The sequence below is a fragment of the Stegostoma tigrinum genome, chromosome 24 (genome assembly GCF_030684315.1).
Source record: "Stegostoma tigrinum isolate sSteTig4 chromosome 24, sSteTig4.hap1, whole genome shotgun sequence".
NCBI classification, from domain to species: Eukaryota; Metazoa; Chordata; class Chondrichthyes; order Orectolobiformes; family Stegostomatidae; genus Stegostoma; species Stegostoma tigrinum.
Window position 1 is genome coordinate 38849143 of NC_081377.1, and position 18778 is coordinate 38867920.

Sequence of the window (18778 nt, forward strand, 5' to 3'; positions counted from 1 at the left end):
AGCACTCAACTCAGATTAGAGATAACAAAGTATGGAGCTGGATGAACGGAGCAGGAAAGCTGACGTTTCGGGCCTAGACCCTTTCATCACGGATTCTTAAGCATCTGCAGCTCCTATTACCTCAACTCAGATTAGAATTTAGTTGTGATTAAGGGTCATTGGAGTCAGAACATTAACTGTTTTCTGTCTCCACAGATGTTACTAGACCTGCTAAGTTTCTCCAGCAATTTTTGTTTTTGTTTCAGATTTTCATCATCCACAGTTCGTTGTTTAATTTCAATTAGCTTGGACGGCTGGTTTGTGATGCAGAATGATACTAACAGTATGGGCTCAATTTCTGCCCCCAGTTGGGGTTACCAATGAAGGGCTGTCCTTGCCCTGAAGGAGGGTCACTGGACTTGAAACATTAACTCTGTTTTTCTCCGCACATGCTGCCAGACCTGAGTTTCTCCAGCAATTTCTGTTTTTGTTTCAGATATTCTACGTCTGCAGATCTTTGCTTCATATGACCATTGAGGCCCTTCTCAATCTCACCTCTTGCCTGAGGCATGGTGACCCTCAGGGTAAACCATCTCCAGTCATCTCCCTCTAATGACAATGCTGCTCCACAGTCAAGTAGGACTTTGGTGATTTACCATTTACGAGAACGCTTTGCTGTCACAATAAAATCAAAACATTGCAAATTTCAGAAACCTGAAACAAACACAGAAAATACTGGTGAAACTCAGCTGGTGTGACAGCAACTGCAGACAAACAGTATTGCTGTTTCAAGCCCAATATGACTAATTCTTCCGGGGTTGGAAAATGATGGTTTTTATGTTTGTGACAGAGCACATCTCCAGCTGCTCATCTGTAAACACACTATGACATTATGATCCCACATGCTGAGCTTGACCGCTCTTTTTGCTGCACTTCATTTGTCCTCCAGAACATCTGAACATACATGAATTAGGATCAGATGTCATTCATTTGGCACCTTGAGGTTGCCCCAACATATTCATTTATATGATGTGGATGTTACTAAATGGCCAGCATTTACTGTCTATCCCTAACTACTCTTGAGAAGGTGTCTTGAACCTCTACATTAAACTGGTGTAGGTATACACACAGTGCTACTAGGAAGGTAGTTTCAGGAGTCTGTTCCAATTAGAGTTAAAAAAAAGTGATATAGTTCCATGTGAGGATGACCTGTGACTTGGAGGGGAGCTTGTCGGGGATGGTGCCCCCTTGTATCTTTTGCCTTTATTCATCTAGTTGTTGGGGGTCTTGGATTTGGAAGGTGTTGTTGTAGAAGGCTTGGTGAGTTGATGCACTACTTCTTGCAGATGGTGTACATTGCTGCTACTGAGCATTGGTGGTGGAGTTTAAATGGCTGGTTGGAATATCAATCATGTGGGCTGTTTTATTTTTGGGTGGTGTCAAGCTTCTTCAATATTATTGGAGTTGGAATCACCTAGGTGAGTGAAAAATATCCCATTACACTCCTGACTTGCACCTTGCAGATTGTAGATAGGCTTTGGGATCAGCTACTGGTTACAGAACTCTCAATTTCTGACCTGATAACATATTTTTGGGGTTGTTCAGTTCAGTTTCTGGTCAGTGTTGACTTCCAGGATGTCAACAGTGGCAAAATCAATATTAGTAATGCCATTGTACATCAATGGGTAAAAGTTAGATTCTCTTGTTAGAGATAGTCATTGCCTTGTGTGGCACATAAGTTAATTTCAACTTATGAGCACAAATATGGATGATGTTCAGATCTTGGTGCATATGGTCATGGACTATTTTAGTTTCTGAGGAGTCATGACTGCCGCTGAACCTTATGTCATCATCACCAAACATCTCTATCTCTGACCTTATAATGGAAGGGAGGTCCCTATTGAAGCAACTGATAGTGGTTGGGACTGGAACACGACTCTAAGAGACTTCTGCAGCAATTTCTCAGGACTGTGATGATTCACTTCCATCAACCACAATAATTTTCTTTTGTATAAAATTTTATCACAGCTAATCTGACTGTGGCTGAAGTCAACTTTCCTGTTTACCCTGATAATCATTGACTCCTATTGTCAATCAAAAATCCACCTAACTCAGCCTCATTTTGTATTCATTTGTGGGATATGAGCATCACTGGCTGGCCAGCATTTCTTCCCCATCTGCAATTGCCCTTGAGAAGGTGGTAGTGAACTACTTTCTTGAAGGGCTACAGTCCCCTGGCGTGAGTTGACCCACAATGCCATTAGAGAAAGAATTCCAGGATCTTGACCCACTGACAGTAAAGGAATGGCAATATATTTCCAAATCAGGATGATGGGTGGCTTGGAAAGGAACTTGAAGAAGGTGGTGTTCCCATGTCTCTACTGCCTTTGTCCTTCTAGATAGAAGTGATCCTGGGTTTAGAAGGCACTGCCTGAGGATCTTTGGTGAATTTCTGCAGTGTATCTTGTAAATAGTACACACTACTGCTACTGAATGTCAGTGGTGGAGGAAGTGGATGTGGTGCCAATTAGGCAGGCAGCTTTGTCCTGGATGTTGTCAAGCTTCTTGCGTGTTATTGGAACTGCATGGATCCAGACAAGTGGAGACTATTCTATCACACACCTGACATGTGCCTTACAGATGATGGACAGTTTTTGGGGAGTCAGGAGTTACTCACTACAGTATTCTTTGCCTCTGACCTGCTTTAATAAGTCACCGTATTTATGTGCAAGTCCAACATGTTGATAGTGGGGTTTCAGTGATGGTAACACCATGCATGTGAAGGGCAATGGTTAGACGTCCCCATATTGGCAGTGGTCATTGTCTGGCATTTGTGTGGTGCAAATGTTATTTGCTAAGTGTCAGCCTAAAACTGGTTATTGTCCCGATCTTGTTGCATTTGAACTTAAAATGAATATTCAATGACTCTGCCTACACCACTTTATTGGGAAAAGATTTTCACAGACTAATGACCCTCTAAAAGAAAAGCTTCCCTGTCGTCATCATCTTAAACTATATCTTCTAATCTTTGTTTCTCCCCATAAGGGAAAACATCATCCACCCTGTCACGTTCCCTCAAGGAGAGATCCCTATTGTTTTCCAGCTCTGATCAACTGACAAAAATACCGACAATTTCCCTCCCTAAATGTCATTTTTTGGGGTTCTTTTTGACGTTACATTTTCAAGCACCCCTTTATTTGACTATAAATGGAATTTTAGGCACATATCCTCACATCCTCATTTCAAAGATCACTGTTTCCTTCCACAGATCTTTAAGTATTGTTTGAGTTTCTGATGCATACAGAAAGTTGGGTAAGAACTCTTAGTTTCTTTTCTTGCTCAAATTTTCTTATTTTTGGCTCCTTTTCCCATAGTCCTGCAATTTTTTTCTCATCAAAGGATTTATCCAATTCTGCTTTGTAGGTAGTCTTGGCTCTGTAAAGCCAGTCACTTTCTCCTTCCCAGCATTGCCAACCCTCTAAGATTTTCCTAGTTGTTGTGGGGGAGGATTAGATCTGCCAGAGATGGGATAGATAGGGGGCCTGTTAGCAGGAGCACAGCTATTGTAACTCAGAACTCCATGGCAGCTATCACTGCCATGGAATATGTAACCCATAAACTTCATCCTGTTACCCTATTTAGGAAAGCCCTGGGGAAATTAAAAATACGGATTTTTTTTTAAAAGAGAGTGCTATTCTTCAATAACTTGTCAAAATATTAATGATAAGTCTGATTGACTGGTTGGAGCAGTTAAAAACAGGTCACAAAATCTCTAATGACATGTAAAAGCCTACTCATTCTTTATCACAAAAATATTAACTAAAGTAAAAACATATACATCTGGACGGAGGGGTGCAGAAATATTAGAATTTTAGGTGTGAATTTTGAGAATTTGCTGCTTATTCAAACATGACCTGAGTTGCAAAACCGCAGACTCTCAACACCACAAAGATCACTTATTTCAACCTTTGCCTGTCTGGCTGTTCTGCAGCATGGCTAGGTTCCAGGTTATTACAATGAGACTAGGAGGGATAATTGACTCTGCTCTTTTCAACCTCCTTTTCAGCTGCAACAAATGCTTGAAATTATTTTGTAACCCAAGGCCATGTCTCTAATAAAATGTAGTTACCCAATGTCCACTGTATCAGTAGGAGGGCTAGGTTGGCTCAAGTGGCCGGATTGCTGGCTTGCACTGCAGTGGTGCCAACAGCGCAGGTCCAATTCTTACACCAGTTGAAGGTACCATGAAAATTCCACCTTCTCAACAACTCCCCTTGCTTAAAGCATTGCAACTCTTGGGTTAAACTCACCAGCAAGCAACTTTTTAATGAGCATACAGTCCTCTGGGACTGTGGTGACTTTACTGAGTCAGCAAGAAGGCACTTACTAGTCTTACTTGAGGAAAAGAAAGCAATCTTATTATCTGCTAAATTCAAGAAAAGTAATGAAAATGCAGCATAAATCTATTTATGGAATTGATAGGGGGCCTGTTAGCAGGAGCACAGCTATTGTAACTCAGAGCTCCATGGCAGCTATTTAGGTACACATAGGTACAAGGTGAAAGAAGGAACATGCAGTTTAAAATCCTGGTGTTCTTGAGGCGTATGGTTTTCACCATGGGTTGTATAATTAATTGCTTACATTCTCAGCAGTAGCCAATCTTTTAGTTGTTCTTTCTCAATGGTCAGATGCTTCTTTTTTAAATTAGTTGTGTGACCAGGCACTTTCCTTCTTGAGAGGCTGACAGCACTTTCTCCAGTTGATTCCAGTTGCAGTCAAAAATCTATCTCCCCTGCTTTGACAAAAACAGCTCTTTGGAGCACCTTTTGCATATTCTGTTTGTGGAAGTTTCTACAGGTCTGCTAATTGGAAGCAAGTTTCAATCTTCAACATGTGAAAAATTTGTGTAAACATGTAAATAAAAATAGAAGGTAAGGGTTTCTTTACGTCTGAGTTGACTGGTTTCAATAGCTTTTAAACAAACGTTAATTTTGGTTCCAGCAGTGTTGGTTTCATGATATTTGAAAATTGGCATGAAAGCAACTGCTATCTATTAAGAGTTAACAATCAACAGCTCTAAAGAGAAAATCACTTACCAAACAAACAAACCAAAACAAAAATCACTGGCTCTCACGGAATTCTCTAAGCTCTCAAAGTAAGCATCATCTAAATAAGGGTATAGTGGCACTCTTAGCTAATATTGCTGACACAAGAATTGTTTTATTTGGGATTAGTTAGTCGTTAAGTGAGAATTGTTTGATTTGTTAACAGTTTGATTGTGATTCATTCACTGTTAAGAGTTAGATAAATAAATTGTTCCTTGTTAAGTATGAAGTGCGTATCGGGAATTTCTTTCATTTAACCATTCCTTTATAACAGGTTGGGCGGTGCAAGGCAGTTTCACACTTCCTTTATCAGATTGAGGCCAGGCCTGCTTCTCTAGGTACGTCAGAAAGCAGGTCAACCTCTGCTTTGTAAAACTCTGTTGATTTACTACCTTGAATGCCCACACGATTTTGCTACTGATACGGTTGATGTTTTCTAATCTGAGTGTATTGCAATATCTTTGTCCACGAAATTGACACCTACCAAGTCACAAACTCATCTAATTTATGTAAATCAATCTGCAAACAGAATTATTGTGTTACTACAAGACACATACTTATGGCATATACAATTGAAAAAGGTGCTTCAGTTTAAGTTCCCTCTGTACCAATAATGGAAAACATGAACAGTAATTGGCCCAACACAGAGCTCTACAAAACTCTGCTCATAATCAGGCACCAATAGTTATCCAACACTCTGCAAGTAAAGCTTAGATTATGCATATCCTGCATTCAAAACAGAAACGATAAAAGAAAATCATGTTTATTTTAGTTTACAAAATAAATTCGTTTTTACAGGCTCATGAGTATGATAAAATCAGAATTTCGATAAAAGTACAACTGGAAAAATTAAAATGTCAACATTTGCGAGCAGAACTTAGTGACTTTAAATAGGCATTCAATGACTTTACTTCTAACAAATAATTTCCCAATGTATTGTGCCCCTTCATTAACTTACAGAACTGGAGCCCCACTGCATACTTTGTAACTCAGTAATACTTTTGAATGGTGCAACTATGACATTCAAACTATGCTGAAAAAAGAACACCTGGAACTGAGACAGTGAGGGATACAGCAGCAGAATTAGTGGCATTTTAAAAACAAGTTTTACATACTCTCTTCACTGTAATCATTAAACTCTAGCCAGGGTAATTTAACTTTCTTTCCAAGTAAAAATGCAGTCTGCCAAATGCATTTCTGAAAATCAGAAACAAATGAAACCCTGTAGCTTATCCATGTTCATAAATTCAAAAGCTTGGGTTGGAGGTGGATGTTAAGTAAAAACTTCACCAACATCCTACACTATGATCATAACCTCCATTTTGTCCACTATTTTGATAATCCTAAAATACAACCAAACCCAAAAAAGCTACAGGATCAGTAATGTTTTTTTCAGCTGGCTGAGGGTTAAATTTTGATAAACATAGACTGTAGATATTCAGCAATATCAAAATTTCTTGACTTATATGTACATACACACACACACAAATAACTAAATGCAATGAGTAAACTGGTACAGAATCAGGTGATTAAAAACCAGAAATCATCAAACTGACAAAATTACTTGAAAAATTTCACAATTTTCATGAAAAAAATTAATCCAGATCCATGCGCAAGAAACCTTCGTGTTTGGTGTCAGTGGATATTTGAACACTTAATCCCTAAAACTCAAAATTGCATTAAAGTAACAAGAGATGCAAAGAAATGAGTTATAAGGCACTTAGCAGTGTTGAGATTTACACGATGTTTATGAACCTGTTGGGGTCGAAAGAGTCAGCAGAACCCCTTGGTTGAGAGACTACTCTGTACATTGTATACAGAAGTATGGTAGCCAGAGAAGCAATTACATTTTAAAACACTCATGAACTGTGAATGAATTATTTGGATAGTCCAAACGTTAACATTTTGGGAATAAGTTCGATCTTTCTTAAAAAAATTTCTTCTGAAGAAGATTTCTTCTCAAATCACCATTTTGCTTCAAACTTTCCGTAAACCAAGAACAAGAAGATGAAGTATTTATTAATCAGTCATACCAAACCATATTAAACAAGAATTCTGCTGGAACCAGAAAACCTTGAGAACCAAGGGACTAATAAAAAGTCCCATGATGCACTGATCACTTAGATACTTTATGGCTTTGCAGTAGCAATATTAATTTGCTAGGCTATGGCCGAAGCAGGGATGTCAGACGCAACACTGTCCAATGGCTGCCAATGGCAATTCATGAGGGCATCATAGAACTCCTCACTCTGTTCCATGAACTGTGCATTTGCTTCTTCGATATCCAAGTGAGGAACTGGATCTGGAACATAAGTGTGACAGCATTTCAATTCATAGTACACAGTACTCTACAAATCAAAAAAATCTCATAACTCATAGCACAACTTTTATACAGTACTGTGGAAACTTCTTAGGGCACACTGGTCATAATATCACATCAATAAATCAAAATTCAAGCTTTTCTCTTCACTTCACTTTCCCTCTTCTGACATTTGTAAACATATCAGTTTCCTTTTCCGCAGTTCATACCCAACATTGCCATTTGAGAGCCTGCCTTGTCATTTATTTGTCACCATCTCTCAGGGTAATCTTTTCTCCTTTGCTTTCTGCTTCTTGCTTTTGCTAACATTTTTACCATCTCTGAGTTGGGAATATCGAAACAGGGTAGAAACTGTGATTCACTGATCCTACTCTGCACTGCGTTAGCCACAGCAGCCCTATCTTTTTAATCCCAATATCCTTTCTGTTCTCTTTGCCCTGCTTGGTATATCTCTTAAACCTGCTTTGTGATGCTTTTTGTTTCTTCTGAGAATGAGATGATCAGAAGCTGATCTGGGAGAACTATGATGATGGTACTGGGGAAGTGGATGCCTATGAAAGAGTACCCAGTGGATAATGCAAAATAAAAACTCGAGATTTTGACTTCAGAGCTTCCTTCTTTCATAATATATCCAAGATCAAAAGACTATGCTTTCCCTAAAAAAACTTTTCAGCCCAAATCATCAGTGAAAGTTCGTATTCCCTGCCCACAAGTGATCTTGTTAACCTCTTCAGGAACATTCTAAACATATTTTAACTAGGCATCAATCTCCTTCTCTTTGACGAGCAAAATACAATCAAGTGTCTTCCTGGTAATGTCGCTAGCATTGAGAGGGTCACTGAAAAAGAAAGAAACTGACTTCAGATTATATACAGCAAGACAAGCTGCAAAGTGGACATGCAGTCTATTGCAAACAAGAGATCAATTTAACAGCACATTTTTCCTTAACAGAAAACCAGTGAAATACAACAGACCATACCTCATACAGTTACAATACTGACAGAGCTGTTAATTTATCAAAATCTTTTGCATCATTGCACTCCTTCTCTCGTGTGCAACGTGATAGATTTCTACTTGTAATTCCAAACTCCATTTAATGACTTCTATTGCTAACCTAAACAGGTTTTCTGAGGTCAGCACTGTTTGTGTCTTATAGCAATATGCAACCTGCTGCAGTGGAGTAGCCTCTTGTACTACCAAAATCACAGTAACATTGGATGCTAATGTCAAAAATAATGCATAGTCATTAGTGGACAATGTGAATATCCAGGCCCATATTTTATCAAATATATTCAATATCCACCAATATTCCTGGTGGTAAATATCAAAGTAATGGAATACCTCTCCTCTTTTATCCCAATGTTCCACTTATCACATGAAATGCAAGACATCTCTCTTGTGGGCGGCATGCCTAGCTTTAAAATCGTAAGGTTCTGTGTTCAGGTCCCACCCAGAGGACTTGAGCCCAAAATCTAGGCTGCTAATGCATTGCCGCACTGAGACGGTGCTACGCTTAAGGTATTATCCTTAAAAGAAAGTGAAAGATTTGCAGGGCCACGGGGAAGAGTGAAATTAACCTGATGGCTGTTTCAAAGAGCGGAAAATGGCTTTATTCAGCGCTTTACGTTTCCCTGAAAGTGGGTGGGGAAATAGCAAAAGAATGGATCAACGGAATGAAGTGGAACTTGTATTGCAATTGTGCATAGAAATCAAGGAAATCAATATATTGGTTGTAAGAGCAAAAAATGCTGAGTAGACCCAGGTCAGGCAGCATCTGTGGAAGGAAACAGCGTTAATGATTGCTCATCATTGGTATAGTGAATGACGTTTAGTTGTCCCCTGTAATGTCTGAGCTATCACCTCAGTTCAAGGAGAACTGGGGATGGACAACAAATGTCAACCTTACCAGCGATGTTGACATCACATGAAAGAATTTTTTAAAAAATCAGAATTGAGGAAAAATAGAAATGTATGAGTTGAAGATGGAAGGTGGAGGGGACAGGGAGCACAAAGGAATTCTGTGGAACAGTGGAGGCTAGAAGAGATTAATTAACAATAGATTTCAAGATACAACAACCAAAGAGAGATGCTGGAAATATTAAAGAAATGAAAGTTGCATTCAAGTGAGATGTGATTGCCACATAAAAACTGTCTGAATTGAACATGGAGGGAACAGGACTAAAAACTAGATATCATTATTCCAATAGATCCAAAGAAAAGGAAACAAAAACACAGATCAAGATAGAGGCAGAGTTATGATCTAAGATTGTTGAGCTCAATGTTGACTCATGGAGGCTGTAGAAGAGACAAAGATAAGGTATTGTTTCTGGTGCTTACATTGACCTTCACTGGAACACTGCAGTAGGCCATGGACAGAAAGATCAGCACCGAAGGAAGGCAGAGCATTAAAATGACAAGTAACAGGAAGCTCAAGATCGTGCTTGCAGAGTGAATGAAGGTGTTCTGCAAAATGGACATTCATTCTGCTTATGATAACAAGGTATGGAGCTGGATGAACGCAGCAGGAAAGGCGGCGTCAGAGGAGCAGGAAAGCTGACGTTTCAGGTCTGGACCTTTCTTCAGAAAGAGTTATGACCTCCCCAATGCACTGGAGACCACAGAAATTAGTTTCTGAGCAGATTGCAGCAATGTTAAGTCACCAGTCTCCAAATGTTTCCAATGCAGGCCCACACTATACATATCTACACATGCTTCCTAGTTTGAACTAGCCCTTTGCCTGCCTTATACTCTTGGACAAGGGTTGGCACCCTGCTTCATGCCCCAGTGTTGTGAGAGTGCACAAAACATTGCTACATAAAATATAAAGTTCAACTATTTCATCAGTCTTTTGGTTAGAGATTACAAGTAATCCAAAGAGCAAGGCCTCCCACTCTGGGTCAGATCATTTGGACAGATTGAGACAATTCTGCCATTGCATGTTAGTAGCTGCCCTGGAACCAAGGCTGAGTGTTAATAGCCACAAGCACCCTTTAAACTTTTATGCTATTTTCAATGAATGATGTAGCCTTTGAGACCTGATTCTTGCTCATAAGCAGAGGCCAGAACAATCTTAAGAAAAGATGAGTGATGGCTATCTCCTGAGATAGCTCTTTGTTGGAGCTTATCCTCGAGCTCACAATGAACCAAGCATGAAAGATGCAGTAATATTCTTTTAGAGTCCAAGGCTAACACCCATGTATTATCGCATCTCTCTGCTCAGGCACCATGATGTGTAACAACAGAACTGCAGCTTCCTTTGGCAATATGTACTCCAGAGAGGTGGTGATGAGTCGTTACAGTGCAGTTGATACGGTCCCTGTCTCCAAGCCAGAAGCTTCAGATTCCAGTCCCTCTCTAGGATTTGACGGCTAAGAAAGCTATGTCCATAACACGGTCAATTAGGTTGAGTATCACCTGCAAATCCTGTCAAAATAAGCCAAGGGCAGGCAGTGTGAACATAAGTGACTCCAAATGAGCTGTGGAAGGCAATAGCTAAACACTGCAGTTCGTTCACAAGCTGAACCATGGGCCACACAGAAGAGACAGAAAGAAAGAGAGGGAAAATGGAGGGAACTGAAACATTTTATAAATGCATTTTAAGGAAAATTCATAAAAAGCAAAAATGACAAAGAAAGATTGTGGAAATGAGGAAAAAAATCTAAAGAAGCAAATTTAAGATGGTGGGGAGGAGGCAAATTCATTGTTTGATTAATGCAGTCAAATTTTTAAAATTTGCTATAACTATTTTGATCATTAATCTTTTGCTGTGACAGCCAGTGGCTGTTGTTGACACTGAAACTATGCCTGTCATACAGAAATTTGCATATAGGTACTGGCACTGAATATCAATGCTATACTGTTCTCCATTAAATTCTCCAATAAAAGTGAAGAGGGCCAGACTGTGAGACCGATTGTTAGAAAAGGACAGAGTGTCACATTCAATCACTGGTTGAATTCCATTCATTGTCAACCTGAGAGCTGAATGCATGCTTTCTAACTAACTCAGCAAAACGATGAAACAATTTGTTCACATTACCCAAACCCAGGCACTGCCAAAACAGGAACATTGGCCCACTTTTATACTGTTGTTTTCTTTATTCGTTCACAGGATGAGGGCATTGCTGACTAGGCCAGCATTTATTGCCCCATCCCTAATTGCCCAGAGGGCAGTTAAGAATCAACCACATTGCTGTAGGTCTGGGGGTGAATGCAGGTCAGACCAATAAAGATGGCAGTTTCTTTCTCTAAAGGACATTAGTGAGCCAACAAGGTGTGGAGCTGGATGAACACAGCAGGCCAAGCAGCATCAGAGGAGCAGGAAGGCTGACGTTTCGGGTCTGGACCCTTCTTCAGAAAATATGGGTTTTTCCCAACAATCATCAATGGATTCATGGTCATCACTAGATTCTTAATTCCAGATATTTATTGAATTCAAATTCCACCATCTGCCATAGCAGGATTCAAACCCAGTTCCCCAGAACGTTATCTGGGTCTCTGGACTAACAGCGATAATACCACTAGGCGATCGTTTTCCCTTTGACTTTAACTACTTGTTTCACCTCTAACATGGCTACAATCAGGAGATCCTGGATATTCAGCCATTCATGACTCTCCCACAAGGCGGCAAGGGAATGAAGGGGCACCAGAAATAAAGTTTTCATTGGAGACACAAACTTACATTGTCTCGTCAAGCCAAATGCACCCCTTGTCAGCAGAACATGGAACAGCACTGGTGATTGTAGTCTTGGAGAAGTTCTTGGCTTTGTCCACCCCATCCTCCTGGCTGAAGGAATATACCCGGAAAGAAGAGTCCTTGAGCAGGAAGAGGCATATTCCCATGATGCACTGAGCCAAATAAGCATAATCAGTGCATTAATGAGGTAATTCCGTTAAAGTTCCTTTACAAAGCACAGGGGCTCTATGTGGCCAGCACAGTACGTGCTATGCCTACCGTCTATAATTAATTTTCAATTTATATTTATGCTTATAGAAAATAGCTTTAAGCAACTGCCAAGAATTTTAGGTTTGTGCCGGAACATATTCCCACATGATTTTCCTTTAAAAATTTCCGAGTATTAATATGGGTACCCAAATAGTTCTACAGATTATGCTTGAGTACTGTTAGAAAGAGTAACACTGAGCCATACAGGTCCAAGATTTGATCTCAATCTGAGCCAGGGTTATGGTCGGGGTGCTGAAAGCAGCCTCCCTGGTTAGAGAGAGGGGAAAAATATCAGAAAAGTTTTTCCACTCCTAATCATTACCCAGTGCCTCTTGCCAAAAAGCATTAGAGTGTGGACAACAGGATTGCACTTGGCTGTGATGCCCTCTCAACTGAACAGCCTGTTCAGATCCACACATTAGGAATAACTACTTGGTCGAGATACAATCAGGTAGCTAATGTGCAAGGAACTGCAGTGCAGTCAGTAACTTCAGAATAAAAGTGACAAAAAGGGGAAACAACTCTAAGCACTTCCGTATATCAACCTTAATCCCAATTTCAAAGTTCCACTCTTCTCGAAATATACTAGGACAGTCTCAATTTGCACAGCTCAAACTATATAATAGTCCTGTAATACCTGGTCTGTTACTGATGTGTCTGAATAAAGAACAAAGAACAAAGAACAAAGAAACCTACAGCACAGGAACAGGCCCCTTGGCCCTCCAAGCCTGCGCCGATCAAGATCCTCTGTCTAACCTGTCATCTATTTTCTAACGGTCTGTGTCCATTTGTTCCCTGCCCATCCATGTACCTGTCCAAATATATCTTAAAAGATGCTAACGTGTCTGCGTCTACCACCTCCGCTGGCAACGCATTCCAGGCACCCTCCACCATCTGTGTAAAGAACTTTCCACGCATATCTCCCTTAAAATTTCCTCCTCTCACTTTGAACTCATGACCCCTAGTAACTGAGTCCCCCACTCTGGGAAAAACCTTTTTGCTATCCATCCTGTCTATACCCCTCATGATTTTGTAGACCTCAATCAGGTCCCCACTCAATCTCTGTCTTTCTAATGAAAATAATCCTAATCTACTCAACCTCTCTTCATAGCTAGCACCTCCATACCAGGCAACAACCTGGTGAACCTCCTCTGCACCCTCTTCAAAGCATCCAAATCCTTTTGGTAATGTGGCAACCAGAACTGCACACAGTACTCCAAATGTGGCCAAACCAAAGTCCTATACAACTGCAACATGACCTGCCAACTCTTGTACTCAATAGCCCGCCCAATGAAGGAAAGCATGTCATATGCCTTTTTGACAACCATATTGACCTGCGTTGACACCTTCAGGGAACAATGGACCTGAACACCCAGATCTCTCTGTTCATCAATTTTCCCTAGGACTTTTCCATTTACTGTATAGTTCGCCCTTGAATTTGATCTTCCAAAATGCATCACCTCGCATTTGTTCGGATTGAACTCCATCTGCCATTTATCTGCCCAACTCTCCAGTCTATTTATATTCTGCTGTAATCTCTGACAGTCCCCTTCACTAACTGCTACTCCACCAATCTTAGTGTCATCAGCAAACTTGCCGATCAGACCACCTACACCTTCCTCCAAATCATTTACATATATCACAAACAACAGTGATCCCAGCACAGATCCCTGTGTAACACCACTGGTCACAGGTCTCCAATTTGAGAAACTCCCTTCTACCACTACTGTCTGTCTCCTGTTGCCTAGCCAGTTTTTTAATCCATCTAGCTAGCACACCCTGGACCCATGTGATTTCACTTTCTCCATCAGCCTGCCATGGGGAACCTTATCAAAAGCCTTACTGAAGTCCATGTATATGACATCTACAGCCGTTCCCTCATCAATCAACTTTGTCACATCCTCAAAGAATTCTATTAAGTTGGTAGGACATAACTTTCCCTGCACAAAACCATGTTGCCTATCACTGATAAGCCCATTTTCTTCCAAATGGGAATAGATCCTATCCCTCAGTATCTTCTCCAGTAGCTTCCCTACCACTGACGTCAGGCTCACCGGTCGATAATTACCTGGATTACCCTTGCTGCCCTTCTTAAACAAGGGGACAACACTAGCAAGTCTCCAGTCCTCTGGGACCTCACCCGTGTCTAAGGATGCTGCAAAGATATCTGTTAAGGCCCCCGCGATTTCCTCTCTTGCTTCCCTCATGACAAACCAGTCATGACATGAAACCAAGTTGAACAGAAGTAGATTTTTCAAAACCAATGCAAAAAAAAAAGTTATTGGCTGTGTTACCTAAACTGTCTTTCAATCAAGTGCTTCAATCTCACACTTAGTAACTTCCTATATGCTTTCCTGTATTTTTAACTGTAATGCACCGCAGCAGATCTGAGCTATGGCTGAATATAGCCAATGCTTTTTTTTAGCACTTGTAATAGCTCAGCTGGCACAATGCAGAGTAAGGACAACAACATGAGTTCAATTTCCACACTGGCTGAAATTATCTTGAAGGACTTTCCTTCCCAACCTATCCCATTGCCTGAGCCGTGGTGCCCCTCAGTCATCTCTCCTTCCAATGAGACGGCAGGCCTATGGTCTCATAGGCCAATGATAACATTACAGTTTTTTAGTTGAAACAGCTGTTGTATGTAGTTCCAAACTTTCAAATGTAACAATAACAATGGCTATACATTTGGAACAAAGGTTTCTTGTAATTTGATGGTCTTGTGACATTGAAATTGGTAATAAACAGGGTAAAACATTTTAAAATTATTTAATGTACCCATTTTAACCCTTTGTGAAAAGCTATTCCTGAATCTGAGTACCAGGCAGTTTAATCATCTGCATCAGGGCTGAAACTGATATTCACTGACGGCCATAAACTCTTCCTTCGATGTTGACAATGAGGCAACTCTCTGACCTTTTGCAGATGAGGCAGCAACCCAAACAGAAATCAACAAGTAAATGTTTTTGAAGAATCAACCTCCACTCTGAAAGAGAGTCATCTTTGGCAAGCGTCTCAGCCACAGCAAGTTAGAGAATTAAATAGTCCTGTCAGTTACCAATTTTAATGTCTCACAAAAAAATTATTGCACATCAAGAAAAGTGGGTATCTTGCCTCCCTAAAGTCAAATTATCTGCAGTTGTAATGATCTTCATTGTTACTTTTTCAACTTGAAAGATGTGGGTGTTACTGACTGGGCCAGTGTTTATTACCTATCACTGGTTACCCTTCAGAAAATAATGGTGAACTGCCTTCTGAACCGCTGCAGTCCATTGCTGTAGGCAGACTCAATGCCACTAAGCATGGAATTCCTCAATTTTAACCCAGCAACACTAAAGGAACAGCAATGTATTTCCAGCTCAGGATGGCTTGGAGCGGAACCTGCCAGTGGTGGTGGTTTTCACATATTTTTGCTGCCCCTGTCCTTCTGGATGGAAATAGGAGAGAGTTTGGAAGATGCTATCAAAGAAGCCTTGGTGAATTTATTTGCGGTACACATTGCTACGATGAGCTATGGTGGTGGTGGTGGGAGTCAATGATTGTGGATGTGGTGCCAATCAAGTGGGCTGCTTTGTTCTGAAAGGTTCTTGAACTTTGTTCGAGTTGCACTCATCAGCTGACTAGGAAATATTCCATCACACTTCTCATGTTGGTCTTATAGATGGTGGACAGACTTTGGGGATCTGGAAGTGAATTACTTATTGCAGGTTACCAGCTCTCATAGCCACAGTATTTATCTGGCTAGTCCAGTTTCTGGTAATGACAGCTGCACAGTACTGAGGTTTGAGGAGTGGGGGAATTCAGGGATAGTGCCACGCTGAAAGGACTATGGTTAGATTTTCTCTTACTGGAGACTGTTTTTGCCTAGCATTTGTGTGATGTGAATATTGTTAATTTTCAGCCGTTGGTCACTCTCAAGGTCTTGCTGCAGTTGGGCATAAACTGCTTCAGTACCCAAGAAGTCACGAATGGTGCTGAACATTGTGCAATCATTTGGTAAACATCCCCACTACTGACCTTATAGTGGAGCGAAGATAATTGAAGAAACATAGAACATAAAATAGTGCAGCACAGCACAGGCTCTTCGGCCCACGATGTTGTGCCAAACTATTATCCTACTCTAAGATCAAAATAACCTGCATACCCTTCATTTTACTATCATCCATGTGCCTATTCAAGAGTCGCTTAAATGTCTCTAATCTATCTGACTCTACTACCACCGCTGGCAGTGCATTCCATGCACCCTACACTCTGTGTAAAGAATCTACCTCTGACATCTCCCCTACCTTCCTCCAAACTCCTTAAAATTATGCACCTGCATGAAAGTCATTTCCGCTCTGGGAAAAAATCTTTGGTTATCCACTCAATGTATGCCTCTCATGATCTTGTATACCTCTATCAAGTCATTTCTCATCCTTCTTCGCTCCAACGTGAAAAGCCCTAGCTCCATCAACTTTTCCTCATAAGGCCTGCCTTCCATTCCAGGCATCGTCTTGGTAAATCTCCTTTGCACACACTCTGAAGTTTTGACATCCTTCCTACAATGAGGCAACCAGAAGTGAACACAATATTCCAAGAGTGGTTTAACCAGGTTTTATTGAGCTGCAGTATAACCTCGTGGCTCTTAAACTCAATCCCCTTGCCAATGAAAGCCAACACAACATCCATGTTCTTAACAACCATATCAACTTGGGTGGAAACTTTGAGGGATCAATGGACAGGGACGCCAAGATCCCTCTGTTTCTCCACACTGCCATGAATCCTGCCATTAGCCCTGTATTCTGCAATCAAATTCAAACTTCCAAAATGAATCACTTCACATTTTTTCCCCAATTGAATTTGATCTGCCACTTCTTTGCCCAGTTGAAGATATCTGAGCCTAGGACACCAGCCCGAGGAACTCCTGCAGAGATGTCCCGGAACTGAGATGACTGACCTCTAATAACTATAAACATCTTCCTCTGTGCCAGGTATGACTCCAACTATCTGAGTGTTCTCTCACTGGGTAGTCATTCTCACCTCAGCTCTGGAATTCAACTCTTTTGTTCATGTTTAAATCAAAGCTGTAATGAGCTCAGGAGCTGCATGGCCTTGGCTGAACCTAAACTGGGGGTGGCACTGAGCAGGAGCTGCTTGAAAGTTTAATCACTTCACTCATGATCAAGAGTAGACTGATGGGGCAGTAATTGGCCAGGTAGATTTGTTCTGCTTTTTGTTGTATAGGACAAACCTGGACAATTTTCCACGCTTAGGTATTTGCTGGAGTTATAGATATACTGGAACGGCTTGGCTCAGGGGTCTTGATATTAATTCAATTTGATTCACAAACTAATCTCTCATTTGAATTGCAAAACTTTCTAAGAACATAAAGGAATTTATTATCATAGTCACATCAAATGAACCCTTTGAAATAAATCAGATTCTATACTGAAGTAAGCAAGAACTGCTGATGCTGGAGAATCTGAGATAACACGGTGCAGAGCTGGATGAACACAGCTGTCCAAGCAGCATCAGAGGAGCAGGAAAGCTGATGATTTGGGCTGAGACACTTCTTCAGAAATGGGGGAGGGGAAGGGGATTCTGAAATAAATAGGGAGAAGGAGGCAGATAGAAGACGGATAAAGGAGAAGATAGGTGGACAGGAGACAGACAGGTCAAAGAGGTGGGGTTGGAGCCTGTAAAGATTAATGTAAGTGGGGAGTTAGGGAAGGAATAGGTCGGTCCAGGGAGGATGGACAGGTCAAGGAGGTGGGATGAGGTTAGTGGGTAGCATTTGGGGATGGGGCTTGACATGGGAGGAATGGTTAGGGAGGTGGGGACGAGCTGGGCTGGTTTTGGGATGCAGTCGGGAGAGGGGAGATTTTGAAGCTTGTAAAGTCCACATTGATACCCTTGGGCTGCAGGGTTCCCAAGGAAATATGAGATACTGTTCCTGCAGCTTTTGTGTGGCATCATTGTGGTAATGCAGGAGGCCCAGGATGGACTGTCGTCCAAGGAGTGGGAGCGGGGAGTTGAAATGGTTCGCGACTGGGAGCTGTAGTTCACCTAGACCATCTCTGATACCTTTCCCCCTTTCCTGGACCCCTCTGTGTCCATCGCTGCAATCCACCTGGAAATCGATGTCCATTTCAAGCCTACCGACTCCCACAGCTACCTCGAGTGCAGTTCCTCTCACCCATCTTCCTGCAAAAAGGCCATGCCCTATTCGCAATTCGTTCGCCTGCGCCACATCTGATCCAGAGATGAGGTATTCCACTGCCGAATATCTCACATGTCCTTGTTTTTCCAAGGACCGCAACTTCCCCTCCACAGTAGTCGAAAATGCCCTCGACTGTGTCTCTCGCATTTCCCGCATGTCATCTCTGACACCACCTACCGGCAATAACAACCAAAACAGAATCCCCCTCATCCTCACATACCATCCCACCA

At 41.2% G+C, this 18778-nt stretch overlaps 1 protein-coding gene across 4 annotated transcripts in view; it reads right to left on the bottom strand.

The window, feature by feature from the left end:
- Positions 1-5850: 5850 nt before the first annotated feature.
- The window catches only part of LOC125465077 (tRNA selenocysteine 1-associated protein 1-like), a 31342-nt gene continuing 18414 nt past the window's right edge, over positions 5851-18778 (bottom strand). For 3 of the 4 annotated variants that reach the window (XM_048558175.2, XM_048558173.2, XM_048558172.2), the window contains one exon: positions 5851-7386. In XM_048558175.2, coding sequence (XP_048414132.1) covers positions 7244-7386 — 143 coding nt within the window. In that variant the 3' untranslated portion in view covers positions 5851-7243. Of the gene's footprint in view, positions 7387-12082; positions 12250-18778 lie in introns of all 4 variants that reach the window. The other variant, XM_048558174.2, reaches the window with a different exon arrangement.